The sequence below is a fragment of the Penaeus japonicus genome, unplaced genomic scaffold, assembly GCF_977035675.1.
Source record: "Penaeus japonicus unplaced genomic scaffold, GWHDUDI00000001_assembly GWHDUDI00000018, whole genome shotgun sequence".
Classification (NCBI taxonomy): Eukaryota; Metazoa; Arthropoda; class Malacostraca; order Decapoda; family Penaeidae; genus Penaeus; species Penaeus japonicus.
Genome location: NW_028234420.1, coordinates 16,616,613 through 16,636,612, shown reverse-complemented (window position 1 = coordinate 16,636,612; position 20,000 = coordinate 16,616,613). Strand labels below are relative to the sequence as shown.

Sequence of the window (20,000 nt, the reverse complement as noted above, 5' to 3'; positions counted from 1 at the left end):
GTGAATACTGTTATTGCAATAATGCTGCATTTCACTCTCTCTGTCTCCCTCTTTCTTTCTCCTTTTCTCTCTCTCTTTCTTCATCCTGATATTTAATGATATAGAATTTTCTTGTAGAAAATGAAGCTCTCACACCTGTTTTCATTTACAGGTTGATGCAGCCCTGGGAGCAGAGGAGATGGTGGAGACACTGACTGATCGCAACCTTAACCTGGAGGAGAAAGTGGCTGAGCTGCACGAGACAGTGGCAGACCTTGAAGCCATCAATGACATGAACGACCAGCTCCAGGAGAACGCCCGTGAGCTTGAGCTTGAGCTAAGGGAAGAGCTTGACATGGCCAATGGAAAGATCAGGGAGGTATGTTGAAGGAGGCAGTGGAAGAAACCGTTTTGAACGACCTAGGGAACCATACTTTAGATGTTGTTTTTGATATTTTGTTTTTTGTTTATCTACCATTTGGCCTCAGTAGACTTTTGTTTCCCCCAGGTAATGAGAGAACGTGAGGCATCCAATGAGATCATAGTGGACCAGGAGGCAACCATCAAGAAGTTCCGAGAGCTGGTGCAGAAGCAGCAAGAGCAGAACATCGAGCTGCGACAGGCACTCGAGAAGGAGACCAACAAGCCGATCGCAACTCCCTCGGAGATCATCGACTTCAAGGTAAGCGTGATCAGGTAGTGAAGGTTATTGTTTAGCTGTTAGTAATGCATATTAATGTATAGCTTAAATAATGTGTAAATTTGTATTAGTGTTGGGATTCAGGACGTGGGGAAATAGACATAGTGTCTGCAGTTCAATAATGAAAGGAATAGAGTTAGTTAGAACTCAGAATGTAAAAGCAGAAGTTATCATGAAGAGTTACTTAATTTTAGCAAGAGTGAAAACTGCAAGTTGATAACATTTGCATGTGAGGTCATATATATATCTTTGTACTTGGCTTTAATATGGTCTTTCAAGCATAGATGGATATCTAATTGATAACTAATTTTACCAGTGAGAATACACATTTTCTAACAACATCTTGTGTCCACCCTCAGAAAATGTTCATTGAGACAAAGGCTCATAGTAAAGCCATTGACATGGAACTTCGTCAACTGGAGGTCGCACAAGCCAACCAACATGTTGCCTACCTCACTCAGTACATGCCTGATAACTTCATGACAAGAGGAGGTAAGTCTTTTCATATTTACTCTTTCCATTACCTCTTGCAAGAATCCTCCTCTTCCTCCTCCTCCTCCTCCTCCTCCTCCTCCTCCTCCTCCTTTATAAATACTGTATTGTATTGCTAATTTTTTTGTCTCTTTGTCATAATGTGGTTGTAAGTGATTTTATATTCATGTTTTACATCCAGTTTAGCAAGACAGATGGTAATGTCTATAAAACGTTCTTCCCAACAGGCGACCACGATGCAGTGCTGGTGCTATTGCTTGTAGCCAGGATGGTGTGGAAGGCTGAAATTGTTGTTGGTGGACTGAGGGACAAGTATCCAGCCCCAGAAACCATTGACAGGAATTCGGTGCTCAAGTCTCACTCAGTTGAGCAATATGCCTTTGCCTCACGCCTTCTGCAGCTTCTGTATGCACTTCAGGTACGATAGTGTTTATGAATGATGGGAGCTTGATTTTCTATGATTACAGGGTAAAGCAGCAGTTTATAAATGTATGTTACAGTGATTTTTATGCTTTGTTCTTTACATTTGTGTATTAGTAACATAAGTGAGGTACTTATAGCAGCTCTTCAGGTATGGTTTCTCTGAAGGATTATGTATTAGAATGATAATTTAGTTATGTTTTTAAAAAATTGTGCAGTCACATGCAACAGTTCCGTAATCTATGTCCCGTATTATTTCTGTACAGGATAATTTGATCTTGGAGTTAAAAAGGTTGAAAAAATTCCATTATTGTATGGCAAAGCCTAATACAAAGACTCTGGCAAAGCAGTCAGTGTCTTGATTTTAGTCTCTTTGTTCTAGATCAATTTCCTTAAATGTTACTGCATCTCCACAGGCTCTGCTGCACCAATATGAACAAGTGCTCAATACATGCAGCGTAGATGTGTTCCTCAAGCTGGGAACCTTGTATGGAGAGATGGCCTCCCACGAGCGTAACATCGACTTCTACGTAGACCTTCTCAGGAAAGATCAGGTAGGGATCATGACAAAGACTGTATTGGGTCAGTATTGATGCAGATAATGCCTCACATTAATAGAGTTTTTCCTTGCCAAATTTTACAATATTGTTTGAAATGTTGATTTCCTCCTGTCACTTTGTTTAAGAGTGATAATCTCTCTTGGGTATGTCTGTTTTCCGCTCTTGTTTTGCTTTTCAGTTTAGTAATTGGTGTGTTGGGTTGGGGGGGATGTTGTATGGATAGAGTCTTCATATTTTCTTATGTGGGGGGAAGGAGTGTCTCCCCATCAGCTCCCAAAGGAAAAAAGGGAAATCTATTAGTGAAATACATTTACTCTCATTGTAAGATATGCCCCAGTATTGACTAATCTTTGTCTTCAATATCGCAGCTTGATGAAAATACACCAATGGATGCCTTGGAGAAAACTGTTGGGTACTTCTCGACAGTGTATCCCGCTCATCTTGCTGCCGAGAAGATCAACCAGTCTCTCTACCTTTGCGATGTGGCAAGAGTACTGTCCTCAGGAACTGATGCTTCTGCTACTTACAGCTCAGCCATCCTTACAATGTTACATGTAAGTAGGATTTTTATGCAAGCTCAAAAGAGTCTGCCATCTCCTCTCAATTCTTAACTTTTTTTTTATTATTATTTTTTTTTTGATCAGAGTTAACAGTGACATGTAAGGGAAAATAATTCTGATAATTTGCATACTAAATAAGGTTCAGAAAATTGAGATGGAAATGTTGAAAACTAACAGACAGTTACTTTTAGCATCAGCCTAAGAGAGAATAAACTGCATTCAGTACCAGGTAGAAGTGCAATTTATCCTTATTTTGATTTTGTCATGAACAGCCTCAACATGAATCATCTGAAGTTGCCTTAGTGTGCCGCGATATTGTGAGTGCCAGCAAGGACATCCAGGGAGCCGTTAAGAGGATACGCCGTAGGATGCCACAGGATGGGTCTGTGGGGCCCCTGAGCTACCCCCAGGACATACAAGAGGCCCTCACCAGCGCGATCGCTAACATTAACAACGCGACTCGTGCCTTGAGACACGTGAGCAAGGCCTGTCAGCAGCATACTTCACTCTTGGCAGGTAAACATTTTGATTTTTGTGTCATCATTCTTCAACATAGGTTTATTATTTGTCTTGTACATTTTCGCCCCTTGGATATAGGTATATTGCTTGCTACTATTGTGTATTGTTTGGACATTTGTAGTGGGTCATTATTTTTGGCAAGGAAGTAATTCATCATGTGTCATCATATTATCAGGTGAATTGATATTCATTGCCATTTGAATCTTCCATTTCTGTTGTCACATACAAAGGTTAATTACATTATGTTAGTAATAAAAAGAATGTCAAATGGTAAGATTTCTAATCTTTCTTCCAAGATACTGAGAATGGCATCTTAAGCGAGAAGCTGAAGGAATTCATCCATCAAGCCACAGACCTCATCTACGGCAGGGAAGACCTAGGACCAGAGTCACTCAGGCTGTCCCTGAGTCGCACCCAGAACGACATAAATCGTATTGCTAACACTCTTGAGAAGGGAGAGTATGACTTCGACGGGTCTGTCGAGGAGAGGGTAAGATGACCATATTGATGCAGGAAACCATTGGCAAAAAAGATTTATGAAAAGAGTACATATCATGGATCTGATTGTGTTTTTTGTATAATCTATTTTTTCAGTACAATCATTAACTCTGTAATTTATATACTGTGATGTGTTTGAGCAGACAGTGCAGCCCGTGTTGCTGAGAGCCCAAGCCCTGAAGGACGAGATGAAGGACACAGAACACATCAAATACAAGTTAGAAAACAAGGAACAAGACCTCAAGGACTTGAAACTCACCCTGAAGCAGAAGAATGAGGAGCTGAGCGAGATGACAGTCCGAAGAGACCTGGCTGAAAAGAAGCTGTCTACGGCTACGAGGGATTCAGACCTCACCATTGAGAAGCTGCAGAGGAAGTTAGACGACACCTTGATGATGCTGCGGCGCAAGGAAAAGGTACGTGATGATAATGCGGTGTGATCTATATCCTCATCCTCTTTTGTCTTGGATATTAGCAGAGACATTTTGGAGTGGCAGGTACTTGTAATTATATATATTTTAGATGCAAGAGCCTTCTATATACCCTTCCAAGGCTAGTGTCTACAAAGACTTTTCTTGCAGGAATATGATGAAACAATGGACCATCTCCAAAGTGACATTGAGAGCTTGGAGACGGAGAAGGGTGAACTTCGTGAGAAACTCAAGGCTCTCAACAAGAAGACTTTGTATGAGGCTCTGTCCAAATCATCTCCTTTGACTGGTATGTTTAATTACAGATTGCAATTTTGTTTGTGAAAAATAATGTGGTTAGGCAGTTTTGTAGGTATTGAATGTGCTGGTAACTTTGGCTAAGACCCCTTTCATACATTCCATATCGATTCCTTAAAATGTTGATTTTATAATTTTTTTCTTCTCTTTTTTTTTTTTAATTGTCCTGTTTCCGTTTCAGGAGGCGTTTCTCCTTCCTCTCCCACGACCCCATCCGCAGCTGGGGTAGGCCCCACAGTGGGTGGTGGTGTTGTGCGTGACTCCCCCATGCTCCTTCAGCAGATCAATGACCTCCGCACAGCCCTGAATCATGCAACTGCGGCTGCCCACTACAACACAGCCCACCGCATGCATCGCCAACTTGCCGCTCTCAAACCCATCAAGGTAGAGATTGATTTTGATGTTGGTTCTTTCCCTGTTCTTTCACAAGACTTTTCAGTGTAGTTGAAGATGAAATCTGGGCTACCTTTTCCTATATTTTTTACTTGGTCTTTTTTCACTTGTTCTTTAGTTTTTCTATGCATGTTTTGTCGCTTGTCGCGTGAAAATATTCTCTCTTAAAATGGCGATGATGGAGGCATTAAAGTGAAACCAAGTAAAGAGATGGAAAATTCAAAGACACATAGGCCAGTCATTTATTCCTTTCTTTATTTGTTTGTGTGTGTGTGTGTTTGTGTTTTAGCATTTTACCAACATCTCCATAACAATAATTATACCTATTCCCACTAGATCCACCAGCTCGGCACAACGGGTGAGGAGAAGAGAGACAAGACCAAAGAAGAGGCGGTCGCAGGGGAGAAGAAATCCATGGACCACATCAACCAGCTGACCCGCCAAGCATCGCACATCCAGAAGGTCAGTCAAAGTCAAAGCTGTCTCAGGAAATGTGAATTTTGTCACGTGTTATTGGTTGCATTTATGATGCATCTTTACTCTTGACTTGTCTCTGTGAGTGTGTGCATACTTCATGTGTTTATTTGTTTGTTTGTTTAGATATGTATTTTATGTATTGTTAAATTTTTAAAAATTTGTCATTTCAGGAGGTGCACAACATGATCACAGGTGTAGAAGTGGTTGACTTGAGTAAACGTCGAGCAGCCACTCTGCCGTGCACAGACCTAGCCTCACCTGCTAACCATCTTATCAATTACAACAACAGGATCAACAATTTACGCTCTCAAATAATATTACTTCAGGTAAGAGAGAGACCAGGCTAAAATAACTGCCACTCTGTAAAACACGTTACTGAAAAAATAAATGGTGGTGCTATTATTCAATTCAAATGAAATCAAATTGCTTTTTATTGCTACTGCAGGATGAGATCACAAAGGCAGTGGCTACCATGAAGCCAGGAGGAAGCGTGGAAACTCCTCTCTCTACATTCCCTTCGCCACAACTAGCCAAAGTGAGTTATAATTAAGCTGTATGTGAAATATAGGTTTATACTTTACCAGATGTCATTATCTTAAGAGTGGATCAAAGTAATCGTGATTACTTATAGGTATTGCTAATAAATTGTCAAGGATATGAAAAGTTCTCTACTCTCCTGCAAAAATTCAAAATTTTGATAAGAACCATGAACATATAAGTGCACAGGAGACTTAACCCTTTGGCCGCGGTATTTTTAAATAAGTTTATACAGCCTTGTGTCGATATTATCATATGTTGCCTGGCCCATCCGCATCTAGGCCTATTGCTTGCCGTGACAGCAAATGATGCCATCCGCGACCAATGGGTTCAGGATTACTAGCCAATGCTCAGCTCTCCTCTCCCTCCTCCACAGGCAATGGGTGAGCAGGACCTGGTGTGCGTGGGTCGCTTGAAGGTACCCTCTTCCACGGAGACCTCCAAGGAACCCGTCCCTGTTATCCTCCAGCCAGACCACCTCAAGAAGCTCCACCTGCAGCTCTTGAAGTAGTTTGGAGTCTGGGGTCATCTTCACCAAATATCTTACCATGTAGAACCACTGTAATGCCTGCTTCCATCAAGTCCATAGGGCTTGTGTGTTGACTGATGATGATAAGAGAGGAGGGGGAAAATGTGATAGGAGAATGTAAATACATTATATAATTTCATATTTTTTCTTACATTTTAGGAAACAGAGAGGCATGGGTATGGGAAAAGTTTGGCATGTAGCGTGACTTGAAATCATACTAAAGAGTGGAGCATCTGCCTGGCTTTCAGTGTTTGGATTATGAACCAAGCATAAACTAATGTTTTTTTTTTTCATGTGAGATGATTAGAAACTGTAAATAAAGTTGATTTTACAAGCAAAAATTGTATGTATTTTTTACAAGGTTAATGCAGACTTATTATTGTAGGGTATTTATGCATTTTATATTTATAACAATGCTTTTATTTATGTGTATGAAAAAATATTTCAGTGTTGTAATATTGATAAACTGTGTTTGCAGTCCACATATTTATTTTTAAGTGTTCCAGTTTTTCTTTGCCTTAAAAGTTCACATTGCATTATTCAAAGTGAATGAAACATATGAATTAAATTAATTAGACAAGATAATTGAGTTGTGACTACGGTTATCACATATTGCATAACTGATATGCTTCTGAGATCAGCTCTACAACACTGTTAAACAACATAAAAGTTCTAAGGTAAATGTGTGCCAAGATAATGTCATAGGAAGCTTTACAGTTTGAGAGCAAGTGCAGTTTGGATATTATAATTTTGTAGGCATCACCATGGCAGCTTGTTTACACCTACAACTTATTTATTTTCTCAATATTGTTATCAGATGTTTAGAGGCACCTGTAGATGCTTCTTTTAAAAAAGTAATAAAATGAGTATGGTAATCTGCTTCTAGCTTGATGTGCAGAATTTTTTACTTGTTTGAAACAACTGTAATATTCTTTAGTAAAGGTACAGCTTCTAAATAATTTTTTACATTCATTGTAGTGTACCACGGTTAGAAGTATAATGTGCAGTTGTTTATTAAGAATTTGAATTGAACCCCAGTGTAAATTGCATAATGAATATGCAATGGAGTGTCAGCTTTAAAACTATGAGATAGCCTCAAAGGTTAATTCTTTGCTTTTCCTGTAGTTGTAGTATAACAGTCCATTATTTTCAGTCTTTTGAAATATTGAGTGTCCTTGAGAACTAAATGACAGGATTATCAGGTGCCCAAAACAAAATAGCATTGATATATGCGAGTGCTGCAAAGCAGTGTGATTGCAGACTTCCTCAATTTTGGTACTGTGTGAACTTTATGCAAAGAGCAGTGACGGAGAGATCAAGCACATACCCGCATCTGGTTGGTTCTATATCATGTATAGAAATGCAAGTTCATGGTGGTGGGTATGCACAAAGCTTTAATTCTTTAGCTTTATTATAAGCTGAGAAACTCCTTTTTCCCCTTTTAGTTTCACAGTATTAATAAGCTTTTTAATTTCTAATATAATGTAGTATGCATTTTCCTGCTTTTTCTGATACTTTTTTTTTTTTCCAAAATATGTAATACAGCTGAATAACTGTGGACAGATCTGCACAAAGTCATTTTCATTCAAAAGCAGTATGTTTCCCTCCTAATGTACCAGGTGGATTTTCTGATATTTTCATATTCTAATGAACTCAGTGTTTAGGAAACCAAAGGTGTTACATTTCTTTCTTGTTCGTTGAACCACTTGCAGACATATTGAAGATAATGTTAATCTCTCCCATGTGCTAGTATGTATAAGCCAGGCAAAGCATTATTAACTTTACAGTAAAAAAAATCACAAAAAAATTGTCTTTTTTTTCTCAACCTGTGTCCATATATCTCCTATTATAAAATCTTTGCTATGTGTTGTATTATGTGTGTGGTTTGATGTAATCAACTTCTTTCATTGCAAGGCAATGCTATATAAGTGTTAAGAGGCCAATAAGGCTAGCATTGTTATTCAGAGCTGGCAAAACTGAAAAGAATTATATACCTTCTCTACTACTTTCCTCGTAACATGGGGCAATTGTGATCAGATTCATACTTGAAGTATAATTTTTTCTTGGAAAAGATTCCTTACAATTATAAACAACAGAAAATGCAAAATGAAAGTACAAAGTCAACAACTTGTATGATCTTATCTTGTTTCCTAAATCTATTGGATATACTGTACCATTAAACCAATGTGTGTACAGCAAGTGTTTGGCCAAAAGACAAAAAATGTATGAGAAAAAAAAAAACAAAGAAGAGAGAAACATATATTAACCCATCCACGACGGGGGCATTCTAGCCTTGAATGTCACAATGCCGGGGCGTTCGAATTATTAGGCCTAAATCAATTGAATGGCTGGCACAATACTGTGCCGCCCGGCCACTGGGCTTTTGAATGAGCGGTACAGTACTGTACCACCCGTCCAGAGTGGGTTAAGACTAACATGAAATACAGATTTGTTTGGATTGGATATGTTGATGACTTGCCATTACCTACTTTCATTAACCCATTCGTGCCGGGTCAATTATTTACCTGATATTGCTCCCTCCATGAAGATAATAAGCACACACAGCCTCCAAGTGCTAGATCTCTCCTGGCGTGATACCATGCTATGCTTCACAGAGCGCTCTACACCCGCCCGATTTTGTGGGATGCCGAGATTCGTTTTTTGTATTTTTTCTTTTTTTTGATAAGTCAAGAACAATATGTCTTTAGAAATGTAAGTGGGTTTGCAAGAAATGCTCTCCAAGGTATGATGCATACAAACATGTGGAAATAGATGTTTCAGGATGTATGTGAAAGAGAGAGTGACATTGGGTATGGGTGTCAGTATTTCACTTATCTTGAATCATAACTTTCTTCTTTGTAATAGTAAAGATTTGAAATGATGGCTTTTCTCTTTAATTATTACAAAAAGAAATATCAGAAATTATATATTCTTCTTTTAGTTGTGTCTGAAATGGAAAAAGATGGTGAATATGATCAATATAAAATTGAGTTCTTATAAAGCAATGGGTTCTAAGTGTTTTGTATTCATGAAAATTTTCTCCAAATGGATATCAACCATTTCAGTTCTAAACAATGCTCTGAGGTAAAGCTAAGAAAGAAAATTTTAACTACAATACACCACACACAACATAATGTATACTTTAGACCCCTAAGTTCCTGGTGTGCCTGTGAAGTGAAAGTTTCCCAACTAGTTCTTCCAAGATTTCATCCTCCTCCTCCCCCCGGTGGGTTGCAACCCACAGTTTTAGAACTTATAAATTAGTAAATATATAACACTGCTTTTTCTTTTTCTTTTTTTTTCATGTATGACCAAAGAGTGGAGAGGGAATAAAACATCAAAACAGACTTAAATATTGTATTGCCTTATTTCTGCTTTCTAAGTCATTTCTTTATCTTGGAGTGTGCTCAAGTCTGAGGAACCACCTGCTAGATATTCCTCATCTTGCTTTGTGAACTTCTCTGCTAGGTCAGGTGGAACATTAATGCTTGACAGGTCATCCACTCCAATCTCCTCCTCAGTTCTGCATGAAGGGATAACACAGATGTACAAGTCATAAAGAGGTGTTATTTAAAAAAAAATATATCCCAAAACACCAGGATTTATTCCACTTAAGTCTTGGGATTCAAAACAACAATTTTGGCATTAACCTGACCACCAGTACTCAAGGTTACGCGAGACTAGCTGTGGTTGCAAACTTTTCACTTCTATATTTAAAAATTTTAAAAAATCCAATACCTGTATGTGATAAATATATAAAGTTTCAAACCAAACAAAAACAAATCCATCCAGAAATTATAAAGAAACGCCTGAATCTACACCAACAACGACGTTTCTCCATCTACTTACCTGACAAGGAGGTTGACAACGTCTTCATTGAGCATGATACAATGGCGGTCCTCCTCCCACTTGTGGTGTTCTCGTAGAATCAGGTAAGCATTCTGACTCCTCATGAGCTCTCTCCCTTCACGCGTCACACACAGCTGCCCGTGCATGGGTTGGGATTTAGTAAAAGCATAATACTTTTTTTCTCTCATATGATGATCACAAGGGTGGAGACAGAGCAAGAGTAAGGTGCTTAATTCATCGCTTAACCCTCTCTGGACGGGTGGTACAGTACTGTACCGCTCATTGAAAAGCCCAGTGGCCGGGTGGCACAGTATTGTGCCAGCCATTTAATTGATTTAGGCCTAAGCGCTCGAAAGCCCCGGAATTGTGACATTCAAGGCTGGAATTCCCCCGTCGTGAGTGGGTTAACCCCCCCCCCCCCCCCCCCCCCCCCCCCCCCCCCCCCCCCCCCCCCCCCCCCCCCCCCCCCCCCCCCCCCCCCCCCCCCCCCCCCCCCCCCCCCCCCCCCCCCCCCCCCCCCCCCCCCCCCCCCCCCCCCCCCCCCCCCCCCCCCCCCCCCCCCCCCCCCCCCCCCCCCCCCCCCCCCCCCCCCCCCCCCCTCCCCCCCCCCCCCCCCCCCCCCCCCCCCCCCCCCCCCCCCCCCCCCCCCCCCCCCCCCCCCCCCCCCCCCCCCCCCCCCCCCCCCCCCCCCCCCCCCCCCCCCCCCCCCCCCCCCCCCCCCCCCCCCCCCCCCCCCCCCCCTCCCCCCCCCCCCCCCCCCCCCCCCTCCCCCCCCCCCCCCCCCCCCCCCCCCCCCCCCCCCCCCCCCCCCCCCCCCCCCCCCCCCCCCCCCCCCCCCCCCCCCCCTCCCCCCCCCCCCCCCCCCCCCCCCCCCCCCCCCCGGGGGCCTGCCCCAAAAAAAAAAAAGGTTTTTTGTTAAAAAAAAAAATTACTACTTTTTTTTTTTTTTTTCCCCCCCAAGGCGTCTCCAGTCAAAATAAAAACTTTTAAAATAAAGAACAGCATTTAATATCTTGTTTAAAGAGAAATTACCAAAGAAAAGAAAAGAAAAGAAAAGAATTATATCCAATTGACAACAACCATCTAACATCATTCCTCTACTAACAGCTTTCTATTTTTCAAACTGAGAGACTGATCTGAGCAAAAGATCTGAAAAGCCACAGCCCTTCCCTAAGTCTGACAGTTACCTTTCTCAAAGCAGCAGTTATGGATGGTGGCTACTGTGGAAAGCCTTCGCCCTTTCGAGGGTTGGTATTCCATAAAGGAAAGGAGTCGTTGAAAGATGAAGGAGTTTTTGTCCATAATTTGTCTGCAAGATGAAAAGTTTTCCATATCAGCAGTAATGATTTGTTTGAGAGTAATAGCATTATTTTCTTTTTCTCAAGCAAGTATTTAGAAAACAATATGTTAGAATTAACAGATTACATATCTTCTCTCAATAAACACTTACTTCCTGCCTTCAACAAGTTGTGAGAAGTTAGTGATGACAGGTGCCAGTAGGTGCAACTTCCCTCCCTTTTTGTTGTATTCTATCTGACAGAAGACACTCATAAGGCCCTCTAACTTGGTTGGTCCTTCATTTACCCGATCAAACACTTTTTGGCAATGTTGCTTGGTCATGGAGAGGTTTGATAAGACTCCACATGCAAAGTCAGCATGGGGGTACTCCTCATCAATAATGCACTGCAATGTAAAAGCTCAAGTTTTAAAATTTGGCCTTCCATACAGGTTATTTTAATGAACAGATCTTCAGTCAGTTCATAATATTGCAGCTGTTGCATCTCACTGTACATATCTTGGCTTTGCAATGCTAACAAAAATCTTGTGCATATATTATACAAGGAAAATAATATGAATTTTAATCAAAGACGCATGTTAGAGAGGTATAGGAAGCATAACCTCTCTCATCTTTAAATACCAGTCTCTCAAAAGGTAATTTATCAACATTAACCCTCTCTGGACGGGTGGTACAGTACTGTACCGCGCATTCAAAAGCCCAGTGGCCGGGCGGCACAGTATTGTGCCAGCCATTTAATTCATTTAGGCCTAATAATTCGAACGCCCCGGCATTGGGACATTCAAGGCTGGAATGCCCCCGTCGTAAGTGAGTTAAGTCATTAGAGATCCCTTTAATGTCTATATAATGTGAATGATTTTGGTACTATTCTAAAGCTACTTAAAAGTTCTACAAATCTTATGCATTATCTATTTCATTTTGTGAACAGAAATATTTCTAGTGAATGATTTTACTGTTAAAATTCATGATTATTTTGTCATGAAATCAAACGTCTATAAAAAAAAAGTTGGAACATTTTCCTCTTCAACAATGAAGCAACATAAGTGATGAACACACTTAAACTCCCAAATGAACATTAGACATCAACACTAGACCTGTCAGTCTTGGTCTCATTAGTTTTAGTAACATAGTTTTTGTTTTGTTTTCTTGATCTTTTAAGTACGGGATTGATTATTGTAGATGTGATGCATGTGTATGCCACGACTACTCATTAAAAATGTGATTAATTTTTGCTTCATCTTTAAATATTGAATGGTGTGCCTTTGACCCCAATGTCCTCAAGTCATAGTGTTAAAAAAGATGAATATGTAAATTTGAAAGCAATAAGTAAATACACTAAAAAGAAAAGAGAAGGAAAAAAATATAAGCTAATATGAAAATAAGCACCAACGCTCAACTAAACTGCTCTATTACCTTGACCATTTCTCCAACGATGTCAAAACCCTGAAGTGAAAGGAGAACTTCAGCTCCAGATTCTTCTGCAGAAATGTTTACAAAAGTTCTCATGGCGTCTTTGGCTGTATACACTTCCTCGTCTCGAATAAGGCGTGCGACTGCCGTTAGAATTTTTGGCTTTGAACACAGGAGTTTGAGGCCATCAGGTGTCCCTGTTAATTCTGTAATAATAAGGAAGTTAATGAATAAAAGCTCTGACCTCAATCTTAACCTTATTCTCTCTCATTTTCTTTCAGGCTTTTAATCTGTAATTTTTTAATCTTACTTTTCCCAATCTTTACTAAATTTCCTTTGCCTTCCCTTATTATTACTTACTTCACACTTCTCTTTCTAACACATTAACCAACATCTGTAATTTATTCACCATAAAATCACAACCTCTAATATTTATAAAATATGTACACATCTGAGCAAGTAGATAACTAATATTTGGTTAACTTACGCGCCACTGTCATGCACGAGGCACTCTTCACGTCCTTCCGTCCATCTGGTGCGAGGAGTTGGACCAGCTCATCAAACTGATCCATATTGTCTGATGTTTTTTTGCTATATTATTTGAAAAATCTTCAACACATTATCTGAAAGGGTATGAAGGTAGTGTTATGGCTACGCAATATGAATTGGTAATCAGTTTAATGGGTGGGTTATTACACGGATTAACGCTTGCTTTCCTCTGTCATGAACTCCTAATATCTCATCCCACTTCTTTATCTAGTCTTTTTACATTTCACTACACTCCCTGACTATTGGTTGTAAAGAATAATGGGTCTTGATCTGGATTCTAGTCTGGCCGTTTTAATCTATTGCGGACGGGTGTCATGACATACATGACGTAGGAGCTTTGGCCTGACAACGGGCGTCATGATGTACATGACATTCGGGGATTTTGGATCACTGTGCTATTTCAGTTTTATTGTGCTATGAGAAATGAGTGAGTGATAATGGCAATTGCTGTCATAATTATTATAATTACTGTAATATTAATCTAACTTAATGTCCAAGATCTAGATGGCACCACTTTCTCCTAGCACCAGCAGGAGAGAGAGCCTTGAATGGCACCCATCCACGATCTCTAGCAAGCACTATCTTTATAGAGCGATGGCACACAGCAAGTTGACGACCCCTTGCTCTAAAGTACCGCCAATGAAGGATGTGCAGGCAGAACGAGAAGAGGAAGATGACTCAATCCATACCCAATGTCTAAAATGTGCTCCTGTGCCAATATGGATGCCTTTCACTGAGGCCTCACAGTCACAAGCACAGGTTTCCTTCCTCTTCCCTACCCCTTCATGTTATCTTCATTGCAGGTAGTTATATGTTTCTTATTTATTAATGACAGCACAAAAAAAAAAAAAAAGTTGCTATTTGTCCTCCCATAAAACTGCAATACTTCCATCACAATGAGTACATAGAAAATAATGGGCTAATACGGATCATATACTACAATTTTAGTCAACACAGTGCAGCATTTATGGAGCCTGTCATATGGCACATGTAAGTCTCTAAACTCAATAAAACACATAAAATAAAACAAAAAAACGGCTCTAGTTTTACAATGAGTATTTGAAAGAGAGTGGGAAGATTCAAATTATTTTGCTTCAAGCTGTCTCACTCTAAAATAAAACCTATCCTAGAGACTGGGCAAGCGAATCTATCCCTGTCCGCAATGGGTTAAGGTTCCACATATGCCCTCTTCTCCAGCACCATCTAATATGCTTCACTCTTCACTTTCCATTCCATTTATAATTATACAAATCAAAATAAAATCTACTCAGGGAGCTCTCTCCTTTAGCTATATTACACCAATCTTCTCAATCTTTTTACACATTCTAAGTTTCTCACTTTTGGTACACTTCTCCTCTGGATAACTTTGCGTATTTACCTATCTTTCTACAGAACTGGAGACCAAGCATGACCCACATATCTAAGACGACTCCTAACAAAGATTTTGTAAACTATGTGGAAGCTTCCAACAAACAGCTCACTAGAGAGACACATGGCAAAACCAACTGAACACCACACTTTTCCATAAAGGATATCACCTTCTAACAAGAACTTTAGATAATTTGGATTAGCAGTTCTCCAGTTATGGAAAATATGCTTACAGGTCTGGCAGAAATAACCAACCCACAGGGGTGTCACTGACTGAGGCAAGAGCATGCTTTTTATCACCTTTACTCAGTGGGCTGCTGCTTCCTAGCCAAGACACATAATGAAAACAACTTATCAAACTGCTGAAAAACATTGGGATGTGCAGTTTATGAGATGGTGATTGATATGATCTAATTTGATTTGATATAGTTTATTTGAAAAAGAGTTTACATGCCCTGCAAAAAGCCAGGGGAAGATGTAAAACATCTATCCAAACTGGCTAAGCTTCTTATTGCGTAAAGGGCTTAGTCAAGCACTAATCTTACATGCCTGAGGGGCTGTATTATACTGGTTAACATATTTACATGTTTTATCTGGTTAGTAAGAAACCTTTTACGTCACTGATCATGTCAAAGACAAGACCAGTGTCTATAATAAAATTAATATAATCTACAAGTGATGTGCTTTGTACAGTGCTGTTTGATTGATAGGATGCAGTTTCCATACAGCAGAGCAAGTAGTGTTGAGACTATAAGATTTAGCTTTTTTTTTGGCACAATTTTCAGTGGTAGTATGTGACTGGTTTTGCATCCAAAACTGCATCCAGCACATATTGTATAGTATAATGATAGCCTATGCATAGCCTGGTTAGTATAACTTGCTGCCTCCATGACAGACCTTTATAAATTTCATAGCACTTGTCCATGTATGACAATGCCAGATAGTGACATGTCCATTCTTTTTCATCTTTTCTGTAACCCATACCTGATCCTCATAATCTCCTAAACAGCTATTAATATGTCTTTTCATCTGAGTAAGAGATAATGGTATAGCATAGTGTGGTTCTTCATAGGAAAGTGCGAATTTGGCTAACTGGTCAACTTTTTCACATGAGGTCTTCCTATATGAGAGGGTATCCAGTACAATGATACTTATATACCCTGCTCTGAGAGTCTGGAAATTTGATGTAGGATGTTTTTAAGATACCATGTTTTATGGGCTAAATGCAGTGAGTTTATAGAGTGTACCCTGGCTGTCAGAAAAGACAGCCAGGTGGCACCCCTGTTCACTACCTTCCTTTATGGCATGGTATATAGCTAATGATTCAGCATCAGTTATGCTTGCTCAGTCTGAAATCGGCACACTTTCTCTCCAATCCCAGCTGCTCCATGAGGATCAGTGGAGGCATCACAGTAGATTGCAAGTGGGGGTTCACCATCAAGAGGATGGAGGATTTCTTCTATTAATTCCAGGTAATGAGACTACAGTTCTGATGTCAAAATCATGGATTTAGGTCCTGGCAGTTTGTCAATATGGACATATACATGAGTTCTATGCCATAGTGCAGAGAGTTTGGTTTCTGAAATATTAAGAGCATCAATGTTCCACACATTGAAGCTGAGGATGGTCTGGGCAGTTTTGGCTTTCCATTCTAAGTTGGAGTGTATTAGATTGGAATATTGAGACTGAGCAAACCTGACTCTGTGATAGATCTCATTTGCCAGAGTTTGGGAAATATGTGGTTTGAGTAGGAGCAGCTAGATTCTAGTACCAAGAAAGATATTAACTTGGGTAACACGACTGTGGATTGTGGGGAGATCTAGTTCTTTTCTCATGACCAGAACTTAGGCAGTCATTGGGCAGCCAAGTATAATTCTCATAGCCTTGTTCTGCAGAACTTCAAGAGGTTTGAGGGCATTTGGAGGTAACAGTCTAAGAACCGGACTCATATAGTCAATCATGGACCAAACTAAAATACATCAACCTCTGAGAGAAACACCAACATATCTGTTACATATATACAGTAATGGTCTTAAACATTCCAAGCAACATTATTTGATATCTTGAATAATTTCCTTGGTGAAACGAGAAATGCTCGACATGAGGTGTGGAACAATCATCGTAACACCGAGATACATGTAGGAGTCAGTCCTTGCAATAACTTGTCCACCTAAGTTTGGGCAGTTGACGAGGTCTGGATATATGCTTGGTTTTGATAGGGTTGATTATGAGGCCAAGAGAAGCACACTTTTTGCTGAATCTCCTGAGTACATATTCCCCCTATCAAAGACTTGGATGAGGATATCATCCACATATGATATGATATTACATAGGTCTCCTAACTCATTGTTCAGTTTGCAGATAGAGTGCATAAGTATGTTAAATAGTGTAGGGGACAATACTTCCCCTTGTGGGGAGTATACCTTACTCTAGTTTATCGAAAGCACTAAAGATACCTTTGCACCATACTTTAACTTTCTTTGTAGATAAATAGTCCTTTATCCATAGCAGTAGTTTTCCCTTAACTTCCAAAAGAGTTAATTCATGGAGAATTGCTGCTGGAGAAGCTCTGTCAAAAGCACCTGCAAAGTCTATGAAGTATGAAGACTGTGCTTTGCTTCCATTTGGGTAATGTGCTAAACACAGTTGTGTTCCTTTCCCTTTATGGAAACCAAAGATAGATGGATCAATTTGGTCTTTGGTCTGATAAAGAAGATGAGTAAGAAGGATTCTTTCACAGGTTTTGGAGAGACAGGATGTTAGTGAGATCGGTCAAAATTCGTCTGAGCATCCTGGTTTTGGAATGGGAATGATGGTTGCCTGTTTCCAGGAGGTAGGCAGAGTGCCTGTAGCATAGGTTAAGTTGAAGAGATCTAGAAAAGGATTTCTTCCCTTTGCCTGTACCTTAGCAAAGAGCTGGATAATGTCATATGTAATGCCATCATTCCCAGGTGCAATGGATTTGCCAGTTTTAATTGCTGCAAGAAGTTTGTCAGTTGTAAATGGTATGTCAGCCTCATCTATTAATTGACACTGATAATCAATTTCTTTTTTGTGTTTTAAGTTGGAAGAGCACCTGCATATGGATATTGGAAAATTGTCAAGAGAAGAGTCCTCACACATTTTATCGAGAAGAGATGAAGCTACTGTGTCTGGATGAGGATGAGGTGTTGCATTGTATGAATTAGCTTTAATCTTATTGCTATCCTTCCACACTTACTCATGGGAGTCGTAAAGTCAATTGATTCTGCACACATACAAACTCTCTTCTCGCTTTTGAGTAATCATTTCGTTCAACTTTTTACTACGGAAAACAAGATCCTTAGCTAATTAGAGGTTACTTCCTAAGTGTTTTAGCTGACTCACAGTTGATCGTATTAATTTTTAAAGAAGCTTAATCTCAGAGTCTTTGTCATGCACATTTGACTCTGGAGGTTGGAGACCTATGCATTGTTTTTTGGGGGGGTGAATTTGATTAATAATATTGCCAACTTGCTGACAGTGTTTCATTAGAATTATCAAGATTGATAGGAGCAAAGTCCTCATACCAACAGGCAATCCTTTCAATGAATTTGTCATGATATTTAGTGGTAATATGATATTGTAAACGTGGCTGGTGTGGGTCTCTTTTACATCATGGTAGTGTTCTACTTAACCCATTGCGTACGGGTGTCATGACATACGTGACGTAGGAGCTTTGGCCTGACGACGGGCGTCATGACGTACACGACGTTCGGGGATTTTGGATCACTGTGCTATTTTATTTTGCTATGAAAAAGGAATGAGTGATGATGGCTACTGCAGTCATAATTACTATAATTACCGTATTATCGTGCAAGCTTAACGTCCAAAACCTAGATGGCACCACTTTTTCCTAGCACCAGCAGGTGAGAGAGCCTTGAATGGCACCCATCCACGGTCTCTAGTAAGCACTGTCTCTATAGAGCGATGGCACACACTAAGTTGATGAACCCTTGCTCAAAACTACCGCCGATGAAGGATGTGCAGGCAGAACGAGAAAAGGAAGGTGACTCAACCCATACCCAGTGTCTAAAATGTGCTCCTGTGCCAATATGGATGCCTTTCACTATGGCACTCACAGTCACAAGCACAGATTTCATTCCTCTTCCCTACCTCTTCTTGTTATATTTATTGTAGGTGGTTATATGTTTCGTATTCGTTCATGACAGCACAAAAATACGAAAAAATAAAGTTGCCTTTTGTCCTCCCATAAAACAGCAATTCTTCTATCACATTGAGTATAAAGAAAATAATGAGCTAATATGGATAATATACTACAATTTTAGTCAACTGCAGCACTGATAGAGCCTGTCATATGGCACATATAAGTCTCTAAACTCAATAAAACACACAAAAAATAAAACACAAAAACCGCTCTAGTTTTACAATGAATGCCTGAAAGAGAGTGGGATGCTTCAAATTATATTGCTTCAAGCGGTCTCTCTCTAAAATAAAACCTATCCTGGAGGCTGGGCAAGCAAATTTATCTCCGTCTGCAATGGGTTAATGCCCAGTGATCGCTCCATGAGGGTGAACATCCTGTCCTGGAGTTCAGACTGCTGGATCATTTGTTGCTGCATCATGAGCATTATCTGGCCCTGCAGATTCATCTGTTCCATCCGCATGTGCAGCATGTGTTTCTCTTGTTGCAATGAGGGGGATGCTGGGGTTAGAGTTGGAACTAGAGCTAGAGTTGAGGTGGGCACTAGAGGTGGCACTAGGGCTGTATTTGGTGTTACAGGAGCTATTGCTCCTGTTGGTGTTGGTGCTGTGGATGGTGCCTGGGCTTTATTTGAAGGGATTCCCACATTCTTCTTTGAAACAGGTGGGAAGTCCTTTACATCAGTAAGGCAAGGAGCTGGGGTGGCATTCCTGGCAGGGACTGCTTGATTCATCTGATGTTTGTTTTTCCTATCCTTCGGAAAATATGCACATAATACAGAATCCGCATTATGCTTTTGGCAGCAGTTCACGCACATCCGAGGGATATCTTGTCCTTTGGATATCTTATCTGTGCATTTTGTGCTTGTATGGGGGAGAGCGCAGTATCGGCACCGCGGTTTGTCACTAGTGCAAGCACGTGCTCCGTGTCCCCACTTGGAGCAGTTTGAGCA

The 20,000-nt window shown here is 40.4% G+C and overlaps 2 protein-coding genes across 20 annotated transcripts in view; one reads left to right on the top strand and one right to left on the bottom strand.

Moving 5' to 3' along the window:
• DCTN1-p150 (dynactin subunit 1) overlaps window positions 1-8,517 on the top strand; it is a 47,627-nt gene extending 39,110 nt beyond the window's left edge. For 18 of the 19 annotated variants that reach the window (XM_086546696.1, XM_086546691.1, XM_086546690.1 and 15 more), the window contains 15 exons: window positions 152-358; window positions 488-661; window positions 1,039-1,171; window positions 1,399-1,589; window positions 2,008-2,145; window positions 2,520-2,705; window positions 2,984-3,227; window positions 3,527-3,720; window positions 3,872-4,144; window positions 4,310-4,448; window positions 4,638-4,840; window positions 5,186-5,311; window positions 5,497-5,652; window positions 5,772-5,861; window positions 6,240-8,517. In XM_086546696.1, coding sequence (XP_086402822.1) covers window positions 152-358; window positions 488-661; window positions 1,039-1,171; window positions 1,399-1,589; window positions 2,008-2,145; window positions 2,520-2,705; window positions 2,984-3,227; window positions 3,527-3,720; window positions 3,872-4,144; window positions 4,310-4,448; window positions 4,638-4,840; window positions 5,186-5,311; window positions 5,497-5,652; window positions 5,772-5,861; window positions 6,240-6,374 — 2,589 coding nt within the window. In that variant the 3' untranslated portion in view covers window positions 6,375-8,517. The remainder of the gene's footprint in view (window positions 1-151; window positions 359-487; window positions 662-1,038; window positions 1,172-1,398; window positions 1,590-2,007; window positions 2,146-2,519; window positions 2,706-2,983; window positions 3,228-3,526; window positions 3,721-3,871; window positions 4,145-4,309; window positions 4,449-4,637; window positions 4,841-5,185; window positions 5,312-5,496; window positions 5,653-5,771; window positions 5,862-6,239) is intronic. The other variant, XM_086546697.1, reaches the window with a different exon arrangement.
• Window positions 8,518-9,735: 1,218 nt separating this feature from the next.
• LOC122250506 (co-chaperone protein HGH1 homolog) overlaps window positions 9,736-20,000 on the bottom strand; it is a 15,665-nt gene continuing 5,400 nt past the window's right edge. The window contains exons 2-7 of the mRNA XM_086546698.1: window positions 13,436-13,571; window positions 12,952-13,154; window positions 11,692-11,924; window positions 11,423-11,550; window positions 10,242-10,488; window positions 9,736-9,915 (exon numbers count right to left, since the gene is read on the bottom strand). Coding sequence (XP_086402824.1) covers window positions 9,771-9,915; window positions 10,242-10,488; window positions 11,423-11,550; window positions 11,692-11,924; window positions 12,952-13,154; window positions 13,436-13,520 — 1,041 coding nt within the window. The 5' untranslated portion in view covers window positions 13,521-13,571 and the 3' untranslated portion in view covers window positions 9,736-9,770. The remainder of the gene's footprint in view (window positions 9,916-10,241; window positions 10,489-11,422; window positions 11,551-11,691; window positions 11,925-12,951; window positions 13,155-13,435; window positions 13,572-20,000) is intronic.